Source organism: Symphalangus syndactylus, chromosome 6 (genome assembly GCF_028878055.3).
Source record: "Symphalangus syndactylus isolate Jambi chromosome 6, NHGRI_mSymSyn1-v2.1_pri, whole genome shotgun sequence".
Lineage (NCBI taxonomy): Eukaryota > Metazoa > Chordata > Mammalia > Primates > Hylobatidae > Symphalangus > Symphalangus syndactylus.
Genome location: NC_072428.2, coordinates 45,773,935 through 45,794,555, shown reverse-complemented (window position 1 = coordinate 45,794,555; position 20,621 = coordinate 45,773,935). Strand labels below are relative to the sequence as shown.

The window sequence follows — 20,621 nt, the reverse complement described above, 5'->3', positions numbered from 1 at the left end:
CCCTGTGATGCCATTTTAATCAACCCTGCTTAGTTTTAGAGGACTGCTCCTGTGGGTCACTCGAGGCAGGCTCCACCTTCCCCAGGAGGAGTGGCAGAGTCCAGCCAGCACTCCGAGCTGGAGGCCCACGTGGGAGCCGTGAGCGGCTGTAAGCAGGGGAGGGTTTGGGGTGGGCTCCGGTGGGTCAGTTGGGGTGTACTCCTTTTCTGTGTGTGTGGATGGGGGTGGGGGTTCTGGTAAAGCTTGTCAGGCTCCGCAGTCACCTGTGGTGTGGGCTTCTTTCTGGGAAGAAAGGAAGGAGTGGGATGGGGCTGTCAGCTTTTCATCCTAGCCTGCCCCGTCCACTGTCTGCCTCTGTGCTGAGGCAGTTCCCGCTCCCTGAGTCTCTGTCCTTTCCTGAGAAAGGTGGAAGCAGTTCATGGTCTTTCCCTTTCAGAGGAGGAGGGGATGGAGGGGATTGTATTAGCAACTGGGATTGAAGCTCCCCCTGCCAGTTATGGGGTGTCCTCGGGAGGGTTGCTTTAGGGGGGCTTTCTGAGAAGAGGCAGGGTGGGCTGTACCTGAGACAAATCCCCTTGATAAAATGGACCCAGTTGTCTGGCCAGGCCTGAAGCACGTTCAGAATGGAAGCAGCAAAGGTGATGATATCGCTCATTGCTACTCAGCTTTCAGGAGGAGGCTGGGCGTTAGAGGGAGGCTGTGGCTTATCTCCTGCCGCTGGGCAGGACGGCTGTTGTAATGAGGAAGCTGCCGCTTTAGTTTCCTCTTGTGAGGGCTGTGAAGAGGGCCAGGACACTGCATTCAGGATGCCACAGCCATTTTGCCTTGGATAACTGGCATTACCTGGGGACTTCAGGGCTCTTGGAAATTTTCCACTCGTATTTCATATTCACGAAAGAATTTCCAGCCCAGGCTTTTCCTGCTCTGGCTCACTGCTGCTCACATATATGCAAAACAGAGACCTCCCACTCCAGCCAGCAGACAGGACCCAGCCAGCTGCATGCACGCACTGACTCAGCTGAGCCTCCTGGGCGGCAGGCAGCACCTGGCCCGGGTGCATCACTTGAGTGGCATCTTCAGGACCAGTCATGGAGCCAGGCTCAGGTCTGTGTCGGGGCTTCTGGGAGGGGAGTCTGGCAAGAGTAGGAATCAGCTTCCTTCGTATAAGGAGGGGATTTCAGTGGCACTGGGCTTCCTTTCTGGAGGGACTGTGGCACCATGAAAAGTTACTGTTTGTTGAAACTGGCAGTGTTTTAGAACTTTCTAACTTTGGGATGCTTCTTCAAGTTCATCGGAGCATGTTGCATGTAACAGTGAGATAAACTGTATCACTAGCTGACTGATGTTGGTGAATTCACAGCTAAGCCTCCCAAGCCTGCTGGCTTCAGCTGACAAAGGGTTGGAAGCCAGGCGTGAACATGCAGCTGGAGCTGAAGCTCTGCTTGGCATCTGCAGAGTGGGCTTTCCTTGTCATGCCTGGCCTGGCAGGTGTCTGGAGGGTCTGAGAGGAGAGACACTCTGGAGGGATGGGTTGGCAGGTGGGAGCTGTCTGCCAAGGACATCCAGAAGGCAGTAGATGTGCGGGCAGCTGCTAAGGCCTGCAGCACCCCAAGTGGGTTACTTGGTCCATACTAAGATATGGAATTAATTATTTTGTTGTTGCTGCTGTTGTTTCTTGCTTTTTTTTTTTTTTTTTTTTTGAGAGAAGGTCTTGCTCTGTCACCCAGGCTGGAGTACGGTGGTGCCATCATGGCTCACTGCAGCCTGCACCTCCAGGGCTTGAGCAATTCTCCCAACTCAGCCTTCCAGATAGCTGAGACTACAGGTGCATACCACCACACCTGGCAATTTTTTTTCTATTTTTTGTAGAGACGAGGTTCTGACATGTTGCACCAGGCTGATCTCGAACTCCTGGCCTCAAGCGATCCTCTTCAGCCTTCCAAATTGCTTAGATTATAGGCATGAGCCACTGCCCCCGGTCTTGGAATGAGTTATCTACCAACTATTTAGGACACTGGTAGTAGTTCTGCAGAAGATTTTTATGGGTTCTGTACGGTAATGTTACTCTATGATCCTTGATTTTTAATGAGCCTTGTGAATGTGAGCTGAGGGGTTGTGGAATGCAGCATCTCCCAATAACTGACCACAGGACCTGTTTTACCAGCAACAGGTATCAATTTCTTATGGCATCCAGTTTGGGAAAGGTTGATTTAAGCTAAAGAGAAAGGAAGATATTTTATAGAAAGCTGTGTCCTGAAAAGTATGCTTAGTTGATTAGAGAAAGCTAAAAATGCTTTGTGCGCCGGTGTGATGGCTCACACCTATAATCCTAGACCTTTGGGAGGCCAAGGCGGGCGGATCACTTGAGACCAGGAGTTCAAGACCAGCCTGGCCAACATGGTGAAACCCCATCTCTACTAAAAATACAAAAATTAGCCAGGCGTAGTGGTGTATGCCTGTGGTCCCAGCTACTTGGGAGGCTGAGGTGGGAGAATCACCTGAGCCTGTGAGGTCGAGGCTGCAGTAAGCTGTGATTGTGCCACTGCACTCCAGCCTGGGCAACAGAGACCCTGTCTCTAAATCAATCAATCAATAAATAAATGCATGCTTCATGAACAAACACGGCAGGATCTGGCATAAGAGCCCTCAGACATCAAGGACTTCCCTCCCACCCAAATACCCATTGCCAAGGGAGCCTGGTTGGGGGTGTCTGGGTCAGGCCTGTGTGTGTCTGAGGGCATGAAGGAGGTAGGAAGGTGCTGCTGGTGGTGGATGGCTTCTGTCCAGGGTAGGCGCTAATGCAGAGATAGATCTGAATGGTGAAACTCCCTTTGGCCTGGCCTCTCAATAGTGTGGGTTAGGCTGATCTCGAACTCCTAGCCTCAAGTGATCCTTCCTCCTCGGCCTCCCAAATCGCCTAGACAACATGGCAAAACCTCATCTCTAAAAAAAAAAAAAAATTAGCCAGGTATGGTGATGCTCCCTCCCTCCCTTTGGCAATTAAGGAGGGAGCCCTAATTGCCAAAACCTGCCAGAAAAAGAAGTTTGATTTGTCTTCCTATTTTTCTCTCTTTTCATAGAGTCTTAAGTCTACTCATTTTCTTTCTATTCTCTTTGTATTTGTTAAAAATGGCATTATAATAGCATTCATCATCAAAATAAAATATCCTCTCACACGCAGGCGGCCCTGCCACCTGGTCATTTTGAGTGCGAGAATCTCTTGCAGGTCTTGCCCATAAAGGGATGCATTTTCCTATCACTGTAAATAAAGCATGGGTATGGTTCTATGTATTAATTTTTTCATTTACTGTATTTTTATGTTTTTTTATGTGATTGCACCATCCTCATAATTATAATTCTGATTACTTAACATCTTTTTCAAGTGAGTATGCTCTAATTTAGGCATTTTAAAGCTATTTATGTAAAGAATGCAGGTAAATATCCTTGTGCTTTTCATTCCTAGGATTCTTTTTTTAAAAGAAATTTCTAGAAGTAGAGTTGCTTAGTCAAATGGTGTGGTGCTTTATGGCATTTGCGGCCTTTTGCCTGAGCCTGTTGGATGTCCTTCTGAGATGCAATGTGAGGTTTTGGGACATTGCCCTTGACTGGTGGCCTTGGAATAAGGGGGGAGGTGAGGATCCAGTTTCGTTTCAGCCTGATGAAAACTCCTGGGTCTGGTTCTTTGTGCTGTTGAGGTGACAGGAGACTTTCTCTCCCCTGTCACCTCCTTTGATGGCCTCCAGCTTCCCCCCTGTCTGCTATCAAGACATGGAAATCTCCACAGTCAGCTCTGTTCCTCTTCCTCTTTGCAGAGGCCAGGCCTCGCTGTCTTGGTGTCTGCTCCCCAGACAGTTGTGTGCTGGGAGGCTCTTCCCCACTGGCTCCCTCCCACTCCCCTCATCAGGGAGTGGCAGGTCCTTGGGTCTCAGAGTTAAGGGAGACCTCGCTCGATTGCCTGTTACTAGCCTGCTTTCCTCCTTCCTGTCTGTGACATGGCTTAGTCCCACATGCCACTCAGACTCAGAGCAGCAAGCCCTCCTCAGGCACCAGAAATCTCTCTGGTACCTAGAATTATGCCACTTAGAGCTGAGAGGGCCTTAGAGACCACTTAGTTCAATCCCTTTATCTCACAGATGAGAACATTGTGAGGCCGGAGAATGACTGTCCCAAGATGGCCTAGTGTGTTCTCCTCCCCTGTAGCTGCACTTCTCCCTGCTGGACGGCAGCAGGGCTCTGTCTCACCTCCACTCTTGTCTGTCTGGTCCACAAAACTGCTTCTCTCTTTAAACCAACCTTAAAGAAACTGTGGTCATAGGTAGATGGGAAACTCCTCTTCCAGAGCTGCTCCCGGCGAGGGTGGCTTGTCGGAAAGGATGTAGTATTAATCCATTCCACAAGTGTTATGCTGGGGACTGTGAGAAGCCCATGCCCGGACACATACATGGACAAAGAGAAGCAGCACAGCATGGTGGGTGAGGGCACAGAGGTGGGAACCAGGTGCCTGGGTTCAGATCCCTGAGCTGAGTATCAGAGAGGAAAGGGATGAGGGAGAAAGGCTGAGAACAGCACAAATCTCTGCTGACTTGTGTGACCCTGGGCATGTTAGCTCTCTATGCCTTCATTTTCTCATCTGTCAAGTGGGAATAATAAGATTAACTGAGTTAATAAGTATGAAGTTCTTTGCAGAGTATTATATATATATATAAATTTTTTTTTTTTTTTTTTTTTTTTTTTTTTTGAGATGGAGTCTCACTCTGTCACCCAGGCTGGAGTGCAGTGGCGCAATCTCGGCTCACTGCAAGCTCCTCCTCCCGGGTTCACGCCATTCTCCTGCCTCAGCCTCTCTGAGTAGCTGGGACTACAGGCGCCCGCCACCACGCCCGGCTAATTTTTTGTATTTTTTAGTAGAGACGGGGTTTCACCGTGGTCTCGATCTCCTGACCTCGTGATCCGCCCGCCTCGGCCTCCCAGAGTGCTGGGATTACAAGCGTGAGCCACCACGCCCGGCCATATATATAAAATTTTTAAAATTGAGACGAGGTCTCACCCTGTCTCTCAGGCTGGAGTGCAGTAGTACGATCATAACTCACTGCAGCCTCAACCTCCCTGGCTCAAGAGATCCTGCTGCCTCAACCTCCCTAGCACTGGGATTACAGGCATGCATCACCATACCTGGCTAATTCTTTAAATCTTTTTTAGAGATGAGGTTTTGCCGTGTTGTCCAGGCTGGTCTCAAACTTCTGGGCTCAAGCAGTCCTCTTGCCTTGACCTCCCAAAGTGCTGGTATTACAGGCGTGAGCCACCATACCTGGCCCCAGAGTGTACTTTTTTTTTCTTTTTGAGACAGAGTCCCACTCTGTTACCCAGGGTGGAGTGAAGTGGCTCAATCTTGGCTTATTGCAACCTCCACCTCCCAGGTTCAAGTGATTCTTTTGCCTCAGCCTCCCAAGCAGCTGGGATTACAGGTGCCCGCCACCATGCCCGGATAATTTTTTTTGTATTTTTAGTAGAGACGGGGTTTTGCCATGTTGGCCAGGATGGTCTCAAGCTCCTGACCTCAGGTGATCTGCCCACCTCAGCCTCCCAAAATGCTAGGATTACAGGCGTGAGCCAATGCGCCTGGCCAGAGTATACATATTAACTGCTATATAAGTAATTGCAAAAAAAGGAAAGAAATATGGAAATGAAAGCAAGCAAGCAAGAATGAAACCCAACCAACCAAGCAGGTGGTTGAGGCCAGTGACTGTTAGTAAGGAATCAGTATGCAAGGAGATGGATAGAGAGTGAGTTTTCAGCTGGGTAAAGAGTTTTCCTGTTCTAAAACCTTTATTTTATCTGCTGTGTCTCATTAGGGGGTTCCAGAGGATTTGGAACTGCAATAGCAGATTCTTTCTCTTCAGCAAAAGGCCTTGATTTATGTAATGAAGAATGCAGCTTTGGATTTCCCAGGGCTCTGCTGTAATCTTGTGGGACCTTAGCTGTTAAAGCCTTTGGGCTTCCCCTCTGTGAAGTGGGGGAGTGAAGTTTGATTATTGTTGCAGCTATAACAGTATCCTCATAGTCTGGAGAAGGGAGAGCTGAACTCTCTCTTCTCCCTTCTCAAACATGGGAACAAAGTCAGGAGGGCAGGGCTGCCAGGTGCTGCAGATTCCCTGAGTTTGGGAAAATGGAAGCCCACCTAGTTGAACAGTTCATTCTTTGAATTTTGAACACTTGCTTTCTCCTGACACGTAAGTGGCTCCACATGCTTCACATCCAGTTACTTATTGAGCTGATTTTGAAATTGGCATGCTGGGTTTGGTCTGGGGAATTCCTAAGTAGACAGCTGACCCCAAGTACCAGGTGGGCCTGGCCCTCACTTCAGTGCCTTCTCCTCCCCGGTGCTGGTGACTCAGGGCATCCCGCAATTCATTAAGTTGATGCTTGTTCTTTCTTTGCTAGCCGAGATGCCGCGGCAGTTTCCCAAGCTGAACATCTCTGAAGTGGATGAGCAAGTCCGGCTCCTGGCGGAGAAGGTGTTTGCTAAAGTGCTTCGAGAAGAGGACAGCAAAGATGCCCTGTCCCTGTTCACTGTCCCAGAGGACTGCCCCATCGGGCAAAAGGAAGCCAAGGAGAGGGAGCTGCAGAAGGAATTGGCAGAGCAGAAGTCTGTGGAGACCGCAAAAAGGTTTGTTCCCAAGGCATTGTTTTCGTGTACATAGAGTCATGCAGACCCAGGCAGGCTGTGGGTGTGTGTCCTGATACGAGGCACCTCATGGGGACTGGTACGTCCCGGGAGCTGTGTTGGTTCTTTAACCAAGACCACTTAACTCACCTCTTATTTATTGAGGGATGTCTCGGTGCCTCTGTTGTGCTGAAAAGATCAAAACCCACTTTACTGCTGATGTGCAAAAATATACACCATTTCCAAATGGCATTTCTCTTTTCTTTTTGGAAATTTGAGGATTTCTTAGGAGACAGCAATTGTACTTCTTCTTATCACTTGACAAGCATTTTGCATTACTAATGAACACAGCTTACTATTTGCCGGGTGCTGTGCTGGGACTGGGGATGTTATAATGAACAAGATAGATAGAGTCCTTAGGTCTAGACAATAATTAAGTAACCGGACAAATTAACTTAAAAATTACAAGTATAATAAGTGCTGTATCAGTCAGGGTCCAACTAGAAGATCAGAAACCAATGAAGTATTAGAATTTTAATGCAGGGAATTGGTTACACAGATGGTAGAGAGCTGAGAAACCAAACAGGGGAGAGAGAGGCGGCTCAGAGATTAGGCACAGTAAGGAGCAGCTACAACCCAGGACAGGAGTGACAAGGAAAGCGGTAGTGTTGCTGGAGCCAAGGTGGGGTCGCCCTGAGGAAGGTGGAACTGTGGTGGCCTTTCCAGTGGAAACTGGAGCCAAGGGGGAGAGGTGGCAGCTGCAGAGATGCCTCCCAAGGCAGAGATGGAGGCAGGCAATACCTCGCTTGACCCTTCCTGCACCTTCTAGGTTCTCCCAATGTCTGCCATGGGCCAAACCTAGCCAGAATCCTGCTGGCACACTTGGGAAACACAGGAGAGGATGAGGAATGGATCTGAGGGCAAACAGGCCCAGGAGCAGCGCAAGTGCTATGAAAGAGATGAATAAGGAGGAGATGGGGTTGGGGGAGAGAGAGACCGGGAAAGAGAGAGAAAAAATCTTTTTTTGGACTGGGAAGTCATGGAAGGCCTCTCCAAGGAGATGACATCTTAGTGGATGCTTCAGGGTATAAAGAAGCTAGCTATGTGGCCTTCCAGGTAGAAGAGTCAGCTAGGGCAAAGGCCCCCCAGTTTCTTCCAGAAGGCCCATGTGGTTAGAGGTCTGTTAAAGGAAGAAGTGCTGTGACCAGGGCTGGAGGACTTGTGGGGCCCAGATCAGACTGGCCTTGTGCTCCCTGATAAGAAGTTTGGATTGCAGTCTAAGTGTAATGAGAAGCCCTCATCCTTTCACAGTTTATCTCACCCCAGGCTTTATCACATTTTCCGCCTGCCTGGTACCCTGCAAACATCAATAGTTGACAGGGTAGACCTTTGAGCCCTCTCAGACCTAGTCTGTGATCACACTAGATACTGCCTCAGTTTTAAAGGCAAGTCTTTTCCTTTCTTGGTAGTGTAGAAGCTCAGCATTTTCTTAACTCGTTTGGAAAGAAGTAAAAAGTTGACTACTGGTGTAAAGGCAAGGACAGAGCTTCACCACTCATAAGACCAGTGCTTTCCTTCCTTGAAAGGATGGTGAGCCCATAAAGGCAGGAGTCACTGGTGCCAGCCTTGTGTTGGATAAGGTGGGGTGGCCCCAGCCCCAGCAGTGTGCTCATCCCTGGAGGGTCAAGAAGAGTATGACTGCAGAGACCCTCATTCACACTCCATGGGTGGAACAGAAGGGCTGACTTCATCAACTGAATGGTCTGCAGGGCCTTCTGTGTGTTATGAATTGAGCATTTGAGACCCTTAACAATGAGAGGAAAAGGAATCCTGGTATTTTTTATTACAAGGAACGATAAGTTTCTGGGACCAGTTTCCATTGCAGAGTGACACTGGGCCTGACATCTGCTGAAGGGACTGTGCTCTTCTCAATGCCCAGACTCAGGGCAAAATGGAAGCTTTCTTACTCTAAGTCCGAATGGTGCTCTGTGGTTTCCAGAAATTCCCCTGCAAACTTCTCTCCAAAAACTTTGTTCTGTCCTTGCCTAGGTTATGGTGTCTTAGTTTGCATCTGTCTGCCCCATTTGACTAGAAGCTCCTTGAGGACTGGATCCATTGTGGAACTTAGTTGGTGGGCAGTGGATGTCTGGCAGAGGAAGACATCCTGCCTCCCCATTGCCACCATGGACACTACATCAGGGTGGCTGCAACTTCTTGGACCTCTGTGTTCTGCCACTCACTGGCATGCTCTGTGACCTTGGGCAAATTAGGAAACCTCTCTGGGCCTCATCCTCATCCTCATCTATAAAGTGGAGATGCTAATAGCTACCTTCATGGGGTGTTGTGAGGAATGAGGGAATCCACAGGTAAAAGGTTTAGGACAGTGTCTGGTTACAGTGCATCCCGATAAATGTAAGTGATTTCTCTGACTTCCTGCTGCTGAGAGAGGGAGCAAGTGGACTAAGTACTGGCCTGCGGAGGTTGGATTCATTCTTTAATTCTCACATCAAGCTTATCAAGTGGATATTCTTAGTATTCTGATTTTGAAGATTAGGAAACGAAGGCTCAGAGAAGCTGAATTTTTCACAAAGACACATAGTGAGTAAATGACAGAGCGAGAACTAGAGCCCACATCTTTTGAATCTAGACCCCACACTTCAACCATAAGTCTATCCCCTCTTCAGGTAGGGGTGGAGTCTTCAGTTCCCTGGTCTGTAGACCCTGGAATGACACTAGGTGCTGCTCCCTAGAATGTAATTGTTGCTTCTAAATGAAATGGAGGGAAACTGGTCAAAGCTCCCGCTCTGTCCGTTGGCTTCTTTCCTGAAAAAAAGCCTGGTCCCTGGACTGTCAGATGCCCCAGGATCCTCTTCTGGGGTCCGTGCATACCCAATTTTGTCTTTTAGTTTCTCTTCTCACTAGAGGTGCCTTTATATGTAAATGTTCAAAAGTTAACATTTTCATGGAGAACACCCTCTCTCCAGCTCCCTCTTCATCTGTGGTACCTCCCATCCCATCTCCTATGTATTCTTACTTTACACAGAGTTCTATAATCTGGCTATATTGTTTCTTATCCTGTGGCAGATTTAAAGAAGCAAATTAGAAGCAGGGAGAGAGACTTCTACAGGCAGGGTCACAGAGGTGATGTGTGGTGATTATATGCCTGGGCTTTGGGGTCAGACCTATTGGGTTCAAGTGGCAGCCCTGTCACTTACTACTGAATGGCCTTGGTCAAAGCTCTTGACTGCCTGAGCTGGTTTCCTAAACTGCAAAATGAGAATAATAAAAGGACGTACCTTGTGAGAATTAAATGAGCGAATACACAAAAAATCCTTAGCACAGTGCTTGGAGTACCATTAATGTTCCTGTTTTGTTATTGTTGTTATTAGACAGTCAACAGTGAGAGAGGAAACAAAATAATTATGAAAAGCAGACACAAGAATTTGAAGCACAGTAGTTTAGGGATAACACACCTCTGAGATCATGACTGGATAATACAGTGATGATCCTGAGTCATGAGAAAACTTTAAATTATGTTCGGCACGCTTTGAGGAAGAATGCAGGAATTATGTATTTTTTTAAGAAGCCAGACAAAAATTGATTTTTAAAAAATTAGGATATAGTTAAGGCTGGCAAGATGGCCGATTAGGAACAGCTCCAGTCTGCAGCTCCCAGCGAGATCGATGCAGAAGGGGGTGATTTCTGCATTTCCAACTGAGGTACTGGTTCATCTCACTGAGGCTAGTTGGACAGCGGGTGCGGCCCATGGAGGGTGAGCCAAAGCAAGGTGAGGCGTTGCCTCACCAGGGAAGCACAAGGGATGGGGGAATTATCTTCCTTACCCAAGGGAAGTCATGAGGGACTGAGCCTGAGGAACTGTGCACTCTGGCCCAGATACTGTGCTTTTTCCATGGTCCTTGCAACCTGCAGACCAGGAGATTCCCTCCGGTGCCTACACCACCAGGGCCCTGGGTTTCAAGCACAAAACAGGGCAGCTGTTTGGGCAGACACCGAACTAGCTGCAGGAGTTTTTTTTTTTTCTTTTCTGTACCCCAGCGGCACCTGGAACGCCAGCGAGACAGAATCATTCACTCCCCTGGAAAGGGGGCTGAAGCCAGGGAGCCAAGTGGTCTGGCTCGGCAGGTCCCAGCCCCATGGAGCCCAGCAAACTAAGATCCACTGGTGGCCGGGTGCAGTGGCTCATGCCTGTAATCCCAGCACTTAGGGAGGCTGAGGCGAGTGGATCACCTGACGTCAGGAGTTCAAGACCAGCCTGGCCAACATGGTGAAACCTTGTCTCTACTAAAAATACAAAAATTAGATGGGCGCGGTGGTGGGCACCTGTAATCCCAGTTACTCGGGAGGTTGAGGCAGGAGAATCGCTTGAACCCAGGAGAAGTAGGTTGCAGTGAGCCGAGACTGCACCATTGCACTGAGCCTGGGCGACAAGAGCAAAATTCCGTCTCAAAAAAAAAAAAAAAAAAAAAAAAATCCACTGCCTTGAAATTCTCATTGCCAGCACAGCAGCAGTCTGAGATCAACCTGGGACACTCAAGCTTCGTAGGGGGAGGGTCGTTGGCCATTGCTGAGGCTTGAGTAGGAGGTTTTACCCTCACAGTGTAAACAGAGCCACCAGGAAGTTCGAACTAGGTGGAGCCCACCGCAGTTCAGCAAAGCCGCTGTGGCCAGACTGCCTCTCTAGATTTCTTCTCTCTGGGCAGGGCATCTCTGAAAAAAAGGCAGCAGCCCCAGTCAGGGACTTATAGATAAAACCCCCATCTCCCTGGGACAGAGCACCTGGGGGAAGGGGCAGCTGTGGGCACAGCTTCAGCAGACTTAAACGTCCCTGCCTCACAGCTCTGAAGAGAACAGCAGTCCTCCCAGCACAGCATTCAAGCTCTGCTAAGGGTCAGACTGCCTCCTCAAGTGGGTCCCTAACCCCCATGTATCCTGACTGGGAGACACCTCCCAGTAGGGGCCGACAGGCACCTCTACAGGAGAGCTCTGGCTGGCATCAGGCAAATGCCCCTCTGGGATGAAGCTTCCAGAGGAAAGAACAGGCAGCAGTCTTTGCTGTTCTGCAGCCTCCTCTAGTGACACCCAGCCAAACAGGGTCTGGAGTGGACCTCCAGCAAACTCTAGCAGAGGGGCCTGACTGTTAGGAGGAAATCTAACAAGCAGAAAGGAATAGCACATCCAATCAGAGACCACATCCGAAGGTCACCAGCATCAAAGACCAAAGATAGATAAATCCATGAAGATGGGGAGGTAAACCAGCTCAAAAAGGCTGAAAATTCCAAAAACCAGAATGCCTCTTCTCCTCCAAATGATCACAACTCCTTGCCAGCAAGGGAATAAAACTGGATGGAGAATGAGTTTGACCAACTGACAGAAGTAGGCTTCAGAAGGTGGGTAATAACAAACTCCTCTGAGCTAAAGGAACATGTTCTAACCCAATGCAAGGAAGATAAGAACCTTGAAAAAAGGATAGATGAATTGCTAACTAGAAAAACCAGTTTAGAGAACATAAATGACTTGATGGAGCTGAAAAACACAGCATGAGAACATTGTGAAGCATTCACAAGTATGAATAGCTGAATCAATCAAACAGAAGAAAGGATATCAGAGATTGAAGACCAACTTAATGAAATAAAATGAAAAGACAAGAGTAGAGGAAAAAGAATGAAAAGGAATGAACAAAGCCTCCAAGAAATATGGGACTATGTGCAAAGACCAAACCTACGTTTGATGGATGTACCTGAAAGTGACGGGGAGAATGGAAACAAGTGGAAAACACTCTTCAGGATATTATCCAGGAAAACTTCTCCAACCTAGCAAGACAAGCCAACATTCAAATTCAGGAAATACAGAACACCACAAAGATATTCCTTGAGAAGAGCAACCTCAAGACACATAATCGTCAGATTCACCAAAGTTGAAATGAAGGAAAAAATGTTAAGGGCAGCCAGAGAGAAAGGTCGGGTTACCCACAAAAGAGAAGCCCATCAGACTAACAGTGGATCTCTCTGCAGAAACTCTACAAGCCAGAAGAGAGTGGGGGCCAATATTCAACATTCTTGAAGAAAAGAATTTTCAACCCAGAATTTCATATGCAGCCAAACTAAGCTTCATAAGCGAAGGAGAAATAAAATCCTTTACAGACAAGCAAATGCTGAGAGATTTTGTCACCACCAGGCCTGCCTTACAAGAGCTCCTGAGAGAAGCACTAAACATGGAAAGGAACAACTGGTACCAGCTACTGCAAAAATATACCAAATCGTGAAGACTATCAACAATTTGAAGAAACTGCATCAACTAATGGGCAAAATAACCAGCTATCATCATAATGACAGGATCAAATTCACACATAACAATATTAGCCTTAAATGTAAACGGGCTAAATGCCCCAATTAAAACACACAGACTGGCAAATTGGATGAAGAGTCAAGACCCATCAGTGTGCTGTATTCAGGAGACTCATCTCATATGCAAAGACACACATAGGCTCAAAATAAAGGGATGGAGGAATATTTACCAAGCAAATGGAAAGAAAAAAAAAAAGCAGAAGTTGCAATTTTAACCTCTGATAGAACAGACTTTAAACCAACAAAGATCAAAAGAGACAAGGAAGGGCATTACATAATGGTAAAGGGATCAATGCAACAAGAAGAGCTAACTGTCCTAAATATATATGCACCCAATACAGGATCACCCAGATTCATAAAGCAAGTCTTAGAGACCTACAAAGAGACTTAGACTCCCACACAATAATAGTGGGAGACTTTAACACCCCATTGTCAATATTAGACAGATCAACGAGACAGAAAATTAGCAAGGATATTCAGGACTTGAACTCAGCTCTGGACCAAGCTCCAACCCAAATCAACAGAATATACATTCTTCTCAGCGCCTCATTGCACTTACTTTAAAATTGACCACATAATTGGAAGTAAAACACTCCTCAGCAAACACAAAAGAATGGAAATCATAACAAACAGTCTCTCAGACCACAGTGCAATCAAATTAGAACTCAGGATTAAGAAACTCACTCAAAACCACACAACTACGTGGAAACTGAACAATCTGCTGCTGAATGACTACTGGGTAAATAATGAAATGAAGGCAGAAATAAAGATGTTCTTTGAAACCAGTGAGAACAAAGACACAATGTACCAGAATCTCTGGGACACATTTAAAGCAGTGTGTATTGGGAAATTTATAGCACTAAATGCCCACAAGAGAAAGCAGGAAAGATCTAAAATCAACAACCTAACATCACAATTAAAAGAGCTAGAGAAGCAAGAGCAAACACATTCAAAAGCTAGCAGAAGACAAGAAATAACTAAGATCAGAGCAGAACCAAAGGAGATAGAGGCATGAAAAACTCTTCAAAAAATCAATGAATCCAGGAGCTGTTTTTTTTTTTTTTAAAAGATCAACAAAATAAATAGACTGCTAGCAAGACTAACAAAGAGTAAAAGAGAGAAGAATCAACTAGACACAATAAAAAATAATAAACAGGATATCACCACTGATCCCGCAGAAATACAGACTACCATCAGAGAATACTATAAACACCTCTATGCAAATAAATTAGAAAATCTAGAAGAAATGAATAAATTCCTGGACGCATACACTCTCCCAAGTCTAAACCAGAAAGAAGTTGAATCCCTGAATAGACCAATAATAAGTTCTGAAATTCAGGCAGTAATGAATAGCCCACCAACCAAAAAAAGCCCAGGACCAGACGGATTCACAGCCAAATTCTACCAGAGGTACAAAGAGGAGCTGGTACCATTCCTTCTGAAACTATTCCAAACAACAGAAGAAGAAGGACTCCTCCCTAACTCATTTTATGAGGCCAGCATCATCCTGATGCCAAAACATGGTAGAGACACAACAGAAAAAGAAAATTTCAGGCCAATATCCCTGATGAACATCGATGTAAAAATCCTCAATAATATACTGGCAAACCAAATCCAGCAGCACATCCGAAAGCTTATCCACCATGATCAAGTTGGCTTCATACCTGGGATGCAAGGCTGGTTCAACATATGCAAATCAATCAGCGTAATCCATCACATAAACAGAACCAATGACGAAAACCACATGATTATCTGAATAGATGCAGAAAAGGCCTTCAATATAATTCAACACCCCTTCATGCTAAAAACTCTCAATAAATTAGGTATTGATGGAACGTATCTCAAAATAAAAAGAGCTATTTATGACAAACCCACAGGCAATATCATACTGAATGGGCAAAAACTGGAAGCATTCCCTTTGAAAACTGGCACAAGACGAGGATGCCCTGTCTCACCACTCCTATTCAACATAACATTGGAAGTTCTGGCCAGGGCAATCGGGCAAGAGAAAGAAATAAAGACTATTCAAATAGGAAAAGAGGAAGTCAAATTGTCTCTGTTTGCAGATGACATGATTGTATATTTAGAAAACCCCACCATCTCAGCCCCCAATCTCCTTATGCTAAAAAGCAACTTCAGCAAAGTCTCAGGATACAAAATCAATGTGCAAAAATCACAAGCATTCCTATACACCAATAATAGACAAACAGAGCCAAATCATGAGTGAACTCCCATTCTCAATTGCTACTAAGAGAATAACATAGCTAGGAATCCAACTTACAAGGGATGTGAAGGACCTCTTCAAGGAGAACTACAAACCGCTGCTCAAGGAAATAAGAGAGGACAAAAACAAATGGAAAAACATTCCATGCTCATGGATAGGAAGAATCAATATCATGAAAATGGCCATACTGCCCAAAGTAATTTATAGGTTCAGTGCTATCCCCATCAAGCTACCATTGACTTTCTTCACAGAATTAGAAAAAAACTACTTTAAATTTCATACGGAACCAAAAAAGAGCTTGTATAGTCAAGACAATTCTAAGCAAAAAGAACAAAGCTGGAGGCATCACGCTACTTGACTTCAAACTATACTACAAGGCTACAGTAACCAAAAAAGCATGGTACTGGTATCAAAACAGATATATAGACCAATGGAACCGAACAGAGGCCTCAGAAATAACACCACACATCTACAATAATCTGATCTTTGACAAACCTGGCACAAACAAGCAATGGGGAAAGGATTCCCTATTTAATAAATGGTGTTGGGAAAACTGGCTAGCCATATGCAAAAACCTGAAACTGGACTCCTTCCTTACATCTTATACAAAAATTAACTCAAGATGGATTAAAGACTTAAATGTAAGACCTAAAACCATAAAAACCCTAGAAGAAAACCTAGGACATTCAGGACATAGGCATGGGCAAAGACTTCATGTATAAAACATCAAAAGCCATAGCAACAAAAGCCAAAATTGAGAAATGGGATCTAATTAAACTAAAGAGCTTCTGCACAGCAAAAGAAACTACCATCAGAGTGAACAGGCAACCTTCAGAACAGGAGAAAATTTTTTCAATCTATCCTTCTGACAAAGGGCTAATGTTCAGAATCTACAAAGAACTTAAACAAATTTACAAGAAAACACCCCCATCAAAAAGTGGGCAAAGGAAATGAACAGACACTTCTCAAAAGAAGACATTTATGCAGCCAACAAACACATGAAAAAAAGCTCACCATCACTGGTCATTAGAGAAATGCAAATCAAAACCACAATGAGATACCATCTCACGCCAGTTAGAATGGCAATCATTAAAAAGTCAGGAAACAGTAGATGCTGGAGAGGATGTGGAGAAACAGGAACGCTTTTACACTGTTGGTGGGAGTGTAAATTAGTTCAACCATTGTGGAAGACACTGTGGTGATTCCTCAAGGATCTAGAACTAGAAATACCATTTGACCCAGTGATCCCATTACTGGATATATATCCAAAGGATTATAAATCATTCTATAAAGACACATGCACACGTATGTTTATTGCAGCACTATTCACAATAGCAAAGACTTGGAACCCACCCAAATGTCCATCAATGATAGACTGGATAAAGAAAATGTGGCACATATACACCATGGAATACTATGCAGCCATAAAAAAGGATGAGTTCATGTCCTTTGCAGGGACATGGATGAAGCTAGAAACCACCATTCTCAGCAAACTAACACAAGAAGAGAAAATCAAACATCTCATGTTCTCACTCATAAGTAGGAGTTGAACAATGAGAACACATGGACACAGGGAGGGGAACATCACACACTGGGGCCTGTTGGGGGGTGAGGGGCTAGGAGAGGGATAGCATTAGGAGAAATACCTAATGTAGGTGACGGGTTGATGGGTGCAGCAAATCACCATGGCATGTGTATACCTATGTAACAAAACTGCACATTCTTTACATGTACCCCAGAACTTAAAGTATAATAAAAAAAGAAAAAAATTAGGATAGAGAGGGAACAAACTTTATTAGTTGAAAAATTTGGCTATCTAGGACAGCCACTTCCCTAGAATGTTTTGAGTGAAATTGAGAAACATATGTGCATTATGAATTGAGCATAGCACAGCTAAAGTGTTGCTAAGTCACTTCATTTTATGAAACTTGTGAAAATAAGAATGGGGAACTTTTTAAAAATTCAGGGTCATTGACAAAGGAGCTTCATTTGAAATAGTCAATTTATCCCCTTTTAAAGTTAGGGAGAGATTGGGCTGGGCGCGGTGGCTCATGCCTGTAATCCCAGCACTTTGGGAGGCCGAGGCCGGAGGATCACCTGAAGTCAGGAGTTGGAGACCAGCCTGGCCAACATGTAGAAACCCTGTCTTTACTAAAAATGTAAAAGTTAGCTGGGTGTGGCGGCACATGTCTGTAATCCCAGCAACTCCGGAGGCTGAGGCAGGAGAATCGCTTGAACCTGAGAGGCAAAGGTTTCAGTGAGCCAAGATCACCCCACTGCTCTCCAGCCTGGCTGAGGGAGGGAGACTCTGTCTCGAAAAAAAAAAAGTTAGGGAGAATGGGAAGCTGAGATGGGTGGATCACTTGAGGCCAGGAGTTTGAGACCAGCATGGCCAACATGGCAAAACCCTGCCTGTACAAAAAATACAAAAATTAGCTGGGCATGGTGATGTGCGCCTATGGTTCCAGCTTTTTGGTAGGCTGAGGCACGAGAATTGCTTGAACCCAGGAGCTGGAGGTTGCAGTGAGCTGCGATCGTACCACTCCATTCCAGCTTGGGCGGCAGAGCAAGACCCTGTGTCAAAAAAAAAGTAAAACTAAAAATAAAGTTAGGGAGAGAGATTGTAACACTTAAGTTAACAGATAGTACAGATTGTACTTCATTTTGATCTCCAGGTCTTTAGGGAGGAAGGGCAGTTGGGAAGGATTGAGAAAGGGAGAAGCAAAGGTGAGTGGCAGGAGATGAGTGGAGATTACAGTAGGCCAGGAGGGGTTGTGGGGAAGGGAGGATGGAGAAAGAGGTGGCAGGTTTCCAGAGGAGCTCAGGGAGAGACAGAGGGTGGGGCTGTGAGTTTTCACACCTGACTGGCTGCAAAGTGTTAGAATCAAAGTTACACCCACCTGACCAGGATGCTGGTCATCTGGCTGCGCATGCGGAGTGAGTGGTCTCTGTGGGCCCCTGCTCTCTCTGTAGGGACCCCTTTATAGTGCCCATCGTGCAGCATATTTCTCCAGATAGGCTGGGACCTCTGGTCTCAAGTACAGGGGAGGTGTCAGCTCCTCTTAGTTCCCTCCTTAGATGGGGGTCCCAATTCCAGGTAAGCCAATGCCAGGGCAGCATGAGCAGCAGCAGTGTGAGCCTGTGGAAGTGGAGGATGCCTGTCCCGCCTAATGGCATTCAGATTCCCGGTGTTTGCAAAACCCTGTGCCGGTTTGTGACTTCTGATTTCAACCTTTAGCGTAACAATTCTCATGTGGAGGGGCTGCCAGAATGAGCTGAGTGTGCGTGGGGGAGGAGTTCAAACCAGCTTCCATGTTCTGAAATGTCCCTCCTCTGACCCCATTGCTCCACTGCTCCCACCCCTAGTCTGGATTAAGTGTCTCCTCTGGGGTCCCAAAAAATCCAGGGCATCTCATTACACCAACCACACTGTATGATAATCTGTAGAACTGTCTAGGTTCATCTCAGCCACCACAGTCATCCCCTGGAGGCAGGAGTTATATCTTATCTACTCCTCTACCCCCAGGGCCTGGCACACAGTAGTTTATTGAATGAAGTGGGGTCCATAGTGGGCCCCAGCTCATATAGTACACATATGAGAGCCTGGTGAAAGGTTGGCTCCAGTGCCCCTCCCTGCCTGGTAGTCATCTGGACAGACCACACAGAGCAGTGGATTTCAGATGGCCCCTGGGAAGATTCTGGCTATTCTCTAGGAGAGCAAGGAGGGCCTGAAGGGCTCCTCACTTTAGCATATGAGTGCTATATAGGGAAGGCCCTGGGAGCCTGATTCCCCAGAGTAGAGGATGGCCTACGGAGTGGAGCAGAGTAAGGGAGGGGACTTAGTGACTGTCAGGGGCAACCAAGGGCCATAGAGCAGGTGGAGCACCAGACAGGTGCTGGGAGGTAAGATGCTGTAACAACAGCCCAGGTGACCTGATCAACTCTTTGTCTTGTGGGCCTGGTTAGCAAGAATGTCCTTGTGCGTCAGGAAGACCATCTATTTCAGGGATGTGAAAACTGCTCCTGGCTCTTTGAGCCCTCAGGCTTGGCCTGGAGCTGGTGTCCTCACAGCCCCACACTCTGCTGGCTCCTTGGCAGGAGTGTGCTTCTGCCAGGTGCAAGTGTGGGTGGGGGAAGGAGGGGGTGTGCCAGCTGTGGCCCAGCATGCTGGCGCCCCAAGGGCTAGTGCAAGGTGCAGCAGGTGAGACAGTGGACAGACAGACCTTGGCCCATCAGAAGGAAGTGCTTTCTAACAGGGGTACTGGATCAGTTTTGTTCATATACACACTCATAGACACACTCACTCACTGTATTAGTTTGCACTGCTATAAAGAAATACCTGAGACTGGTAATTTATAAAGTAATGAGGTATAATTGGCTCATAGTTCTGCAGGCTGCATAGGAAGCATGGCAGCATCTGCTTCTGAGGAAGCCTCAGGGAACTTTGACTCATGGTGAAGGCAAAGCAGGAGCAGGCATCTTAAATGGTGGGAGCAGGAGCAAGAGGCAGCGAGAGTGGGTAGAGGACGGTGCTACACACTTTTAAATGCCCAGATCTCATGAAACTCTATCACCAGAACAGCACCAAGGAGATGGTGCTCAACCATTCATGAAGGATCCACCCCCATGATCCAATCACCTCCCACCAGGCCCTACCTCCAACATTGGGAATTAAAATTTGACATGAGATTTGGGCAGAGACATGAATGCAAACCATGTCACGCACCCTCTGACCCTTACACCAACACACCCAGTCACTTAGCTCCAACCCTCTACCTTTACTGGCTGGGCCTCGGTTGTATAGAATGGATGCTAGATATGGGCCTAGGGGAGGTAGAATTTCTCAAACGGCCCCTGCAGATGTCCCTCCTTAATCTCCAAATGTGGTGAATAACATGAGTTATTGCTCCTGTGATGATGTTATGGAATATGGCACAGTTAACCTTAAGATCGGGGGGTTATTGATGGGCCTGATTTAATCCCATGAGCCCGTAAAAATAGAGAGCTTTCTGAGCGTAGGAGGGGAGGGCAGAGAGATTCAAAGCAACAGCACAATGACCACTCCTGGCTTTGGAGATGAAGGGGGCTATGTGCAGGGATTGGAGTGAGGTCAGTAGGAGTTGAGAGTGACCCCTGTTGAAAGCCAGCAAGCAGCCTGGGACTTCAGCCTTGTGGCCACTAGACCTGAATTCTGCCAACAACTGGAATGAACTTGGAAGTGAATTCCTTCCCAGAACCTCCAGACAAGAGTACAGTGTGGCTAACATCTGGATTTTGGCCTCTTGATACCCTGAGCATAGAGCCCAGCCAAGCCCACCCAGACTTCTCACCTATAGAACTGTGAGCTAATAAATAGCTGTTGTTTTAA

General features: G+C 46.5%; 1 protein-coding gene across 8 annotated transcripts in view; it reads left to right on the top strand.

Moving 5' to 3' along the window:
* The window catches only part of AMPD3 (adenosine monophosphate deaminase 3), a 56,328-nt gene that overhangs the window by 3,436 nt on the left and 32,271 nt on the right, over positions 1 to 20,621 (top strand). For 5 of the 8 annotated variants that reach the window (XM_055282436.2, XM_055282434.2, XM_055282438.2 and 2 more), the window contains one exon: positions 6,442 to 6,667. In XM_055282436.2, coding sequence (XP_055138411.1) covers positions 6,447 to 6,667 — 221 coding nt within the window. In that variant the 5' untranslated portion in view covers positions 6,442 to 6,446. Of the gene's footprint in view, positions 1 to 3; positions 149 to 670; positions 1,105 to 2,075; positions 2,171 to 6,441; positions 6,668 to 20,621 lie in introns of those variants that run through there. The other 3 variants (XM_055282437.2, XM_055282435.2, XM_063641109.1) reach the window with 3 other exon arrangements.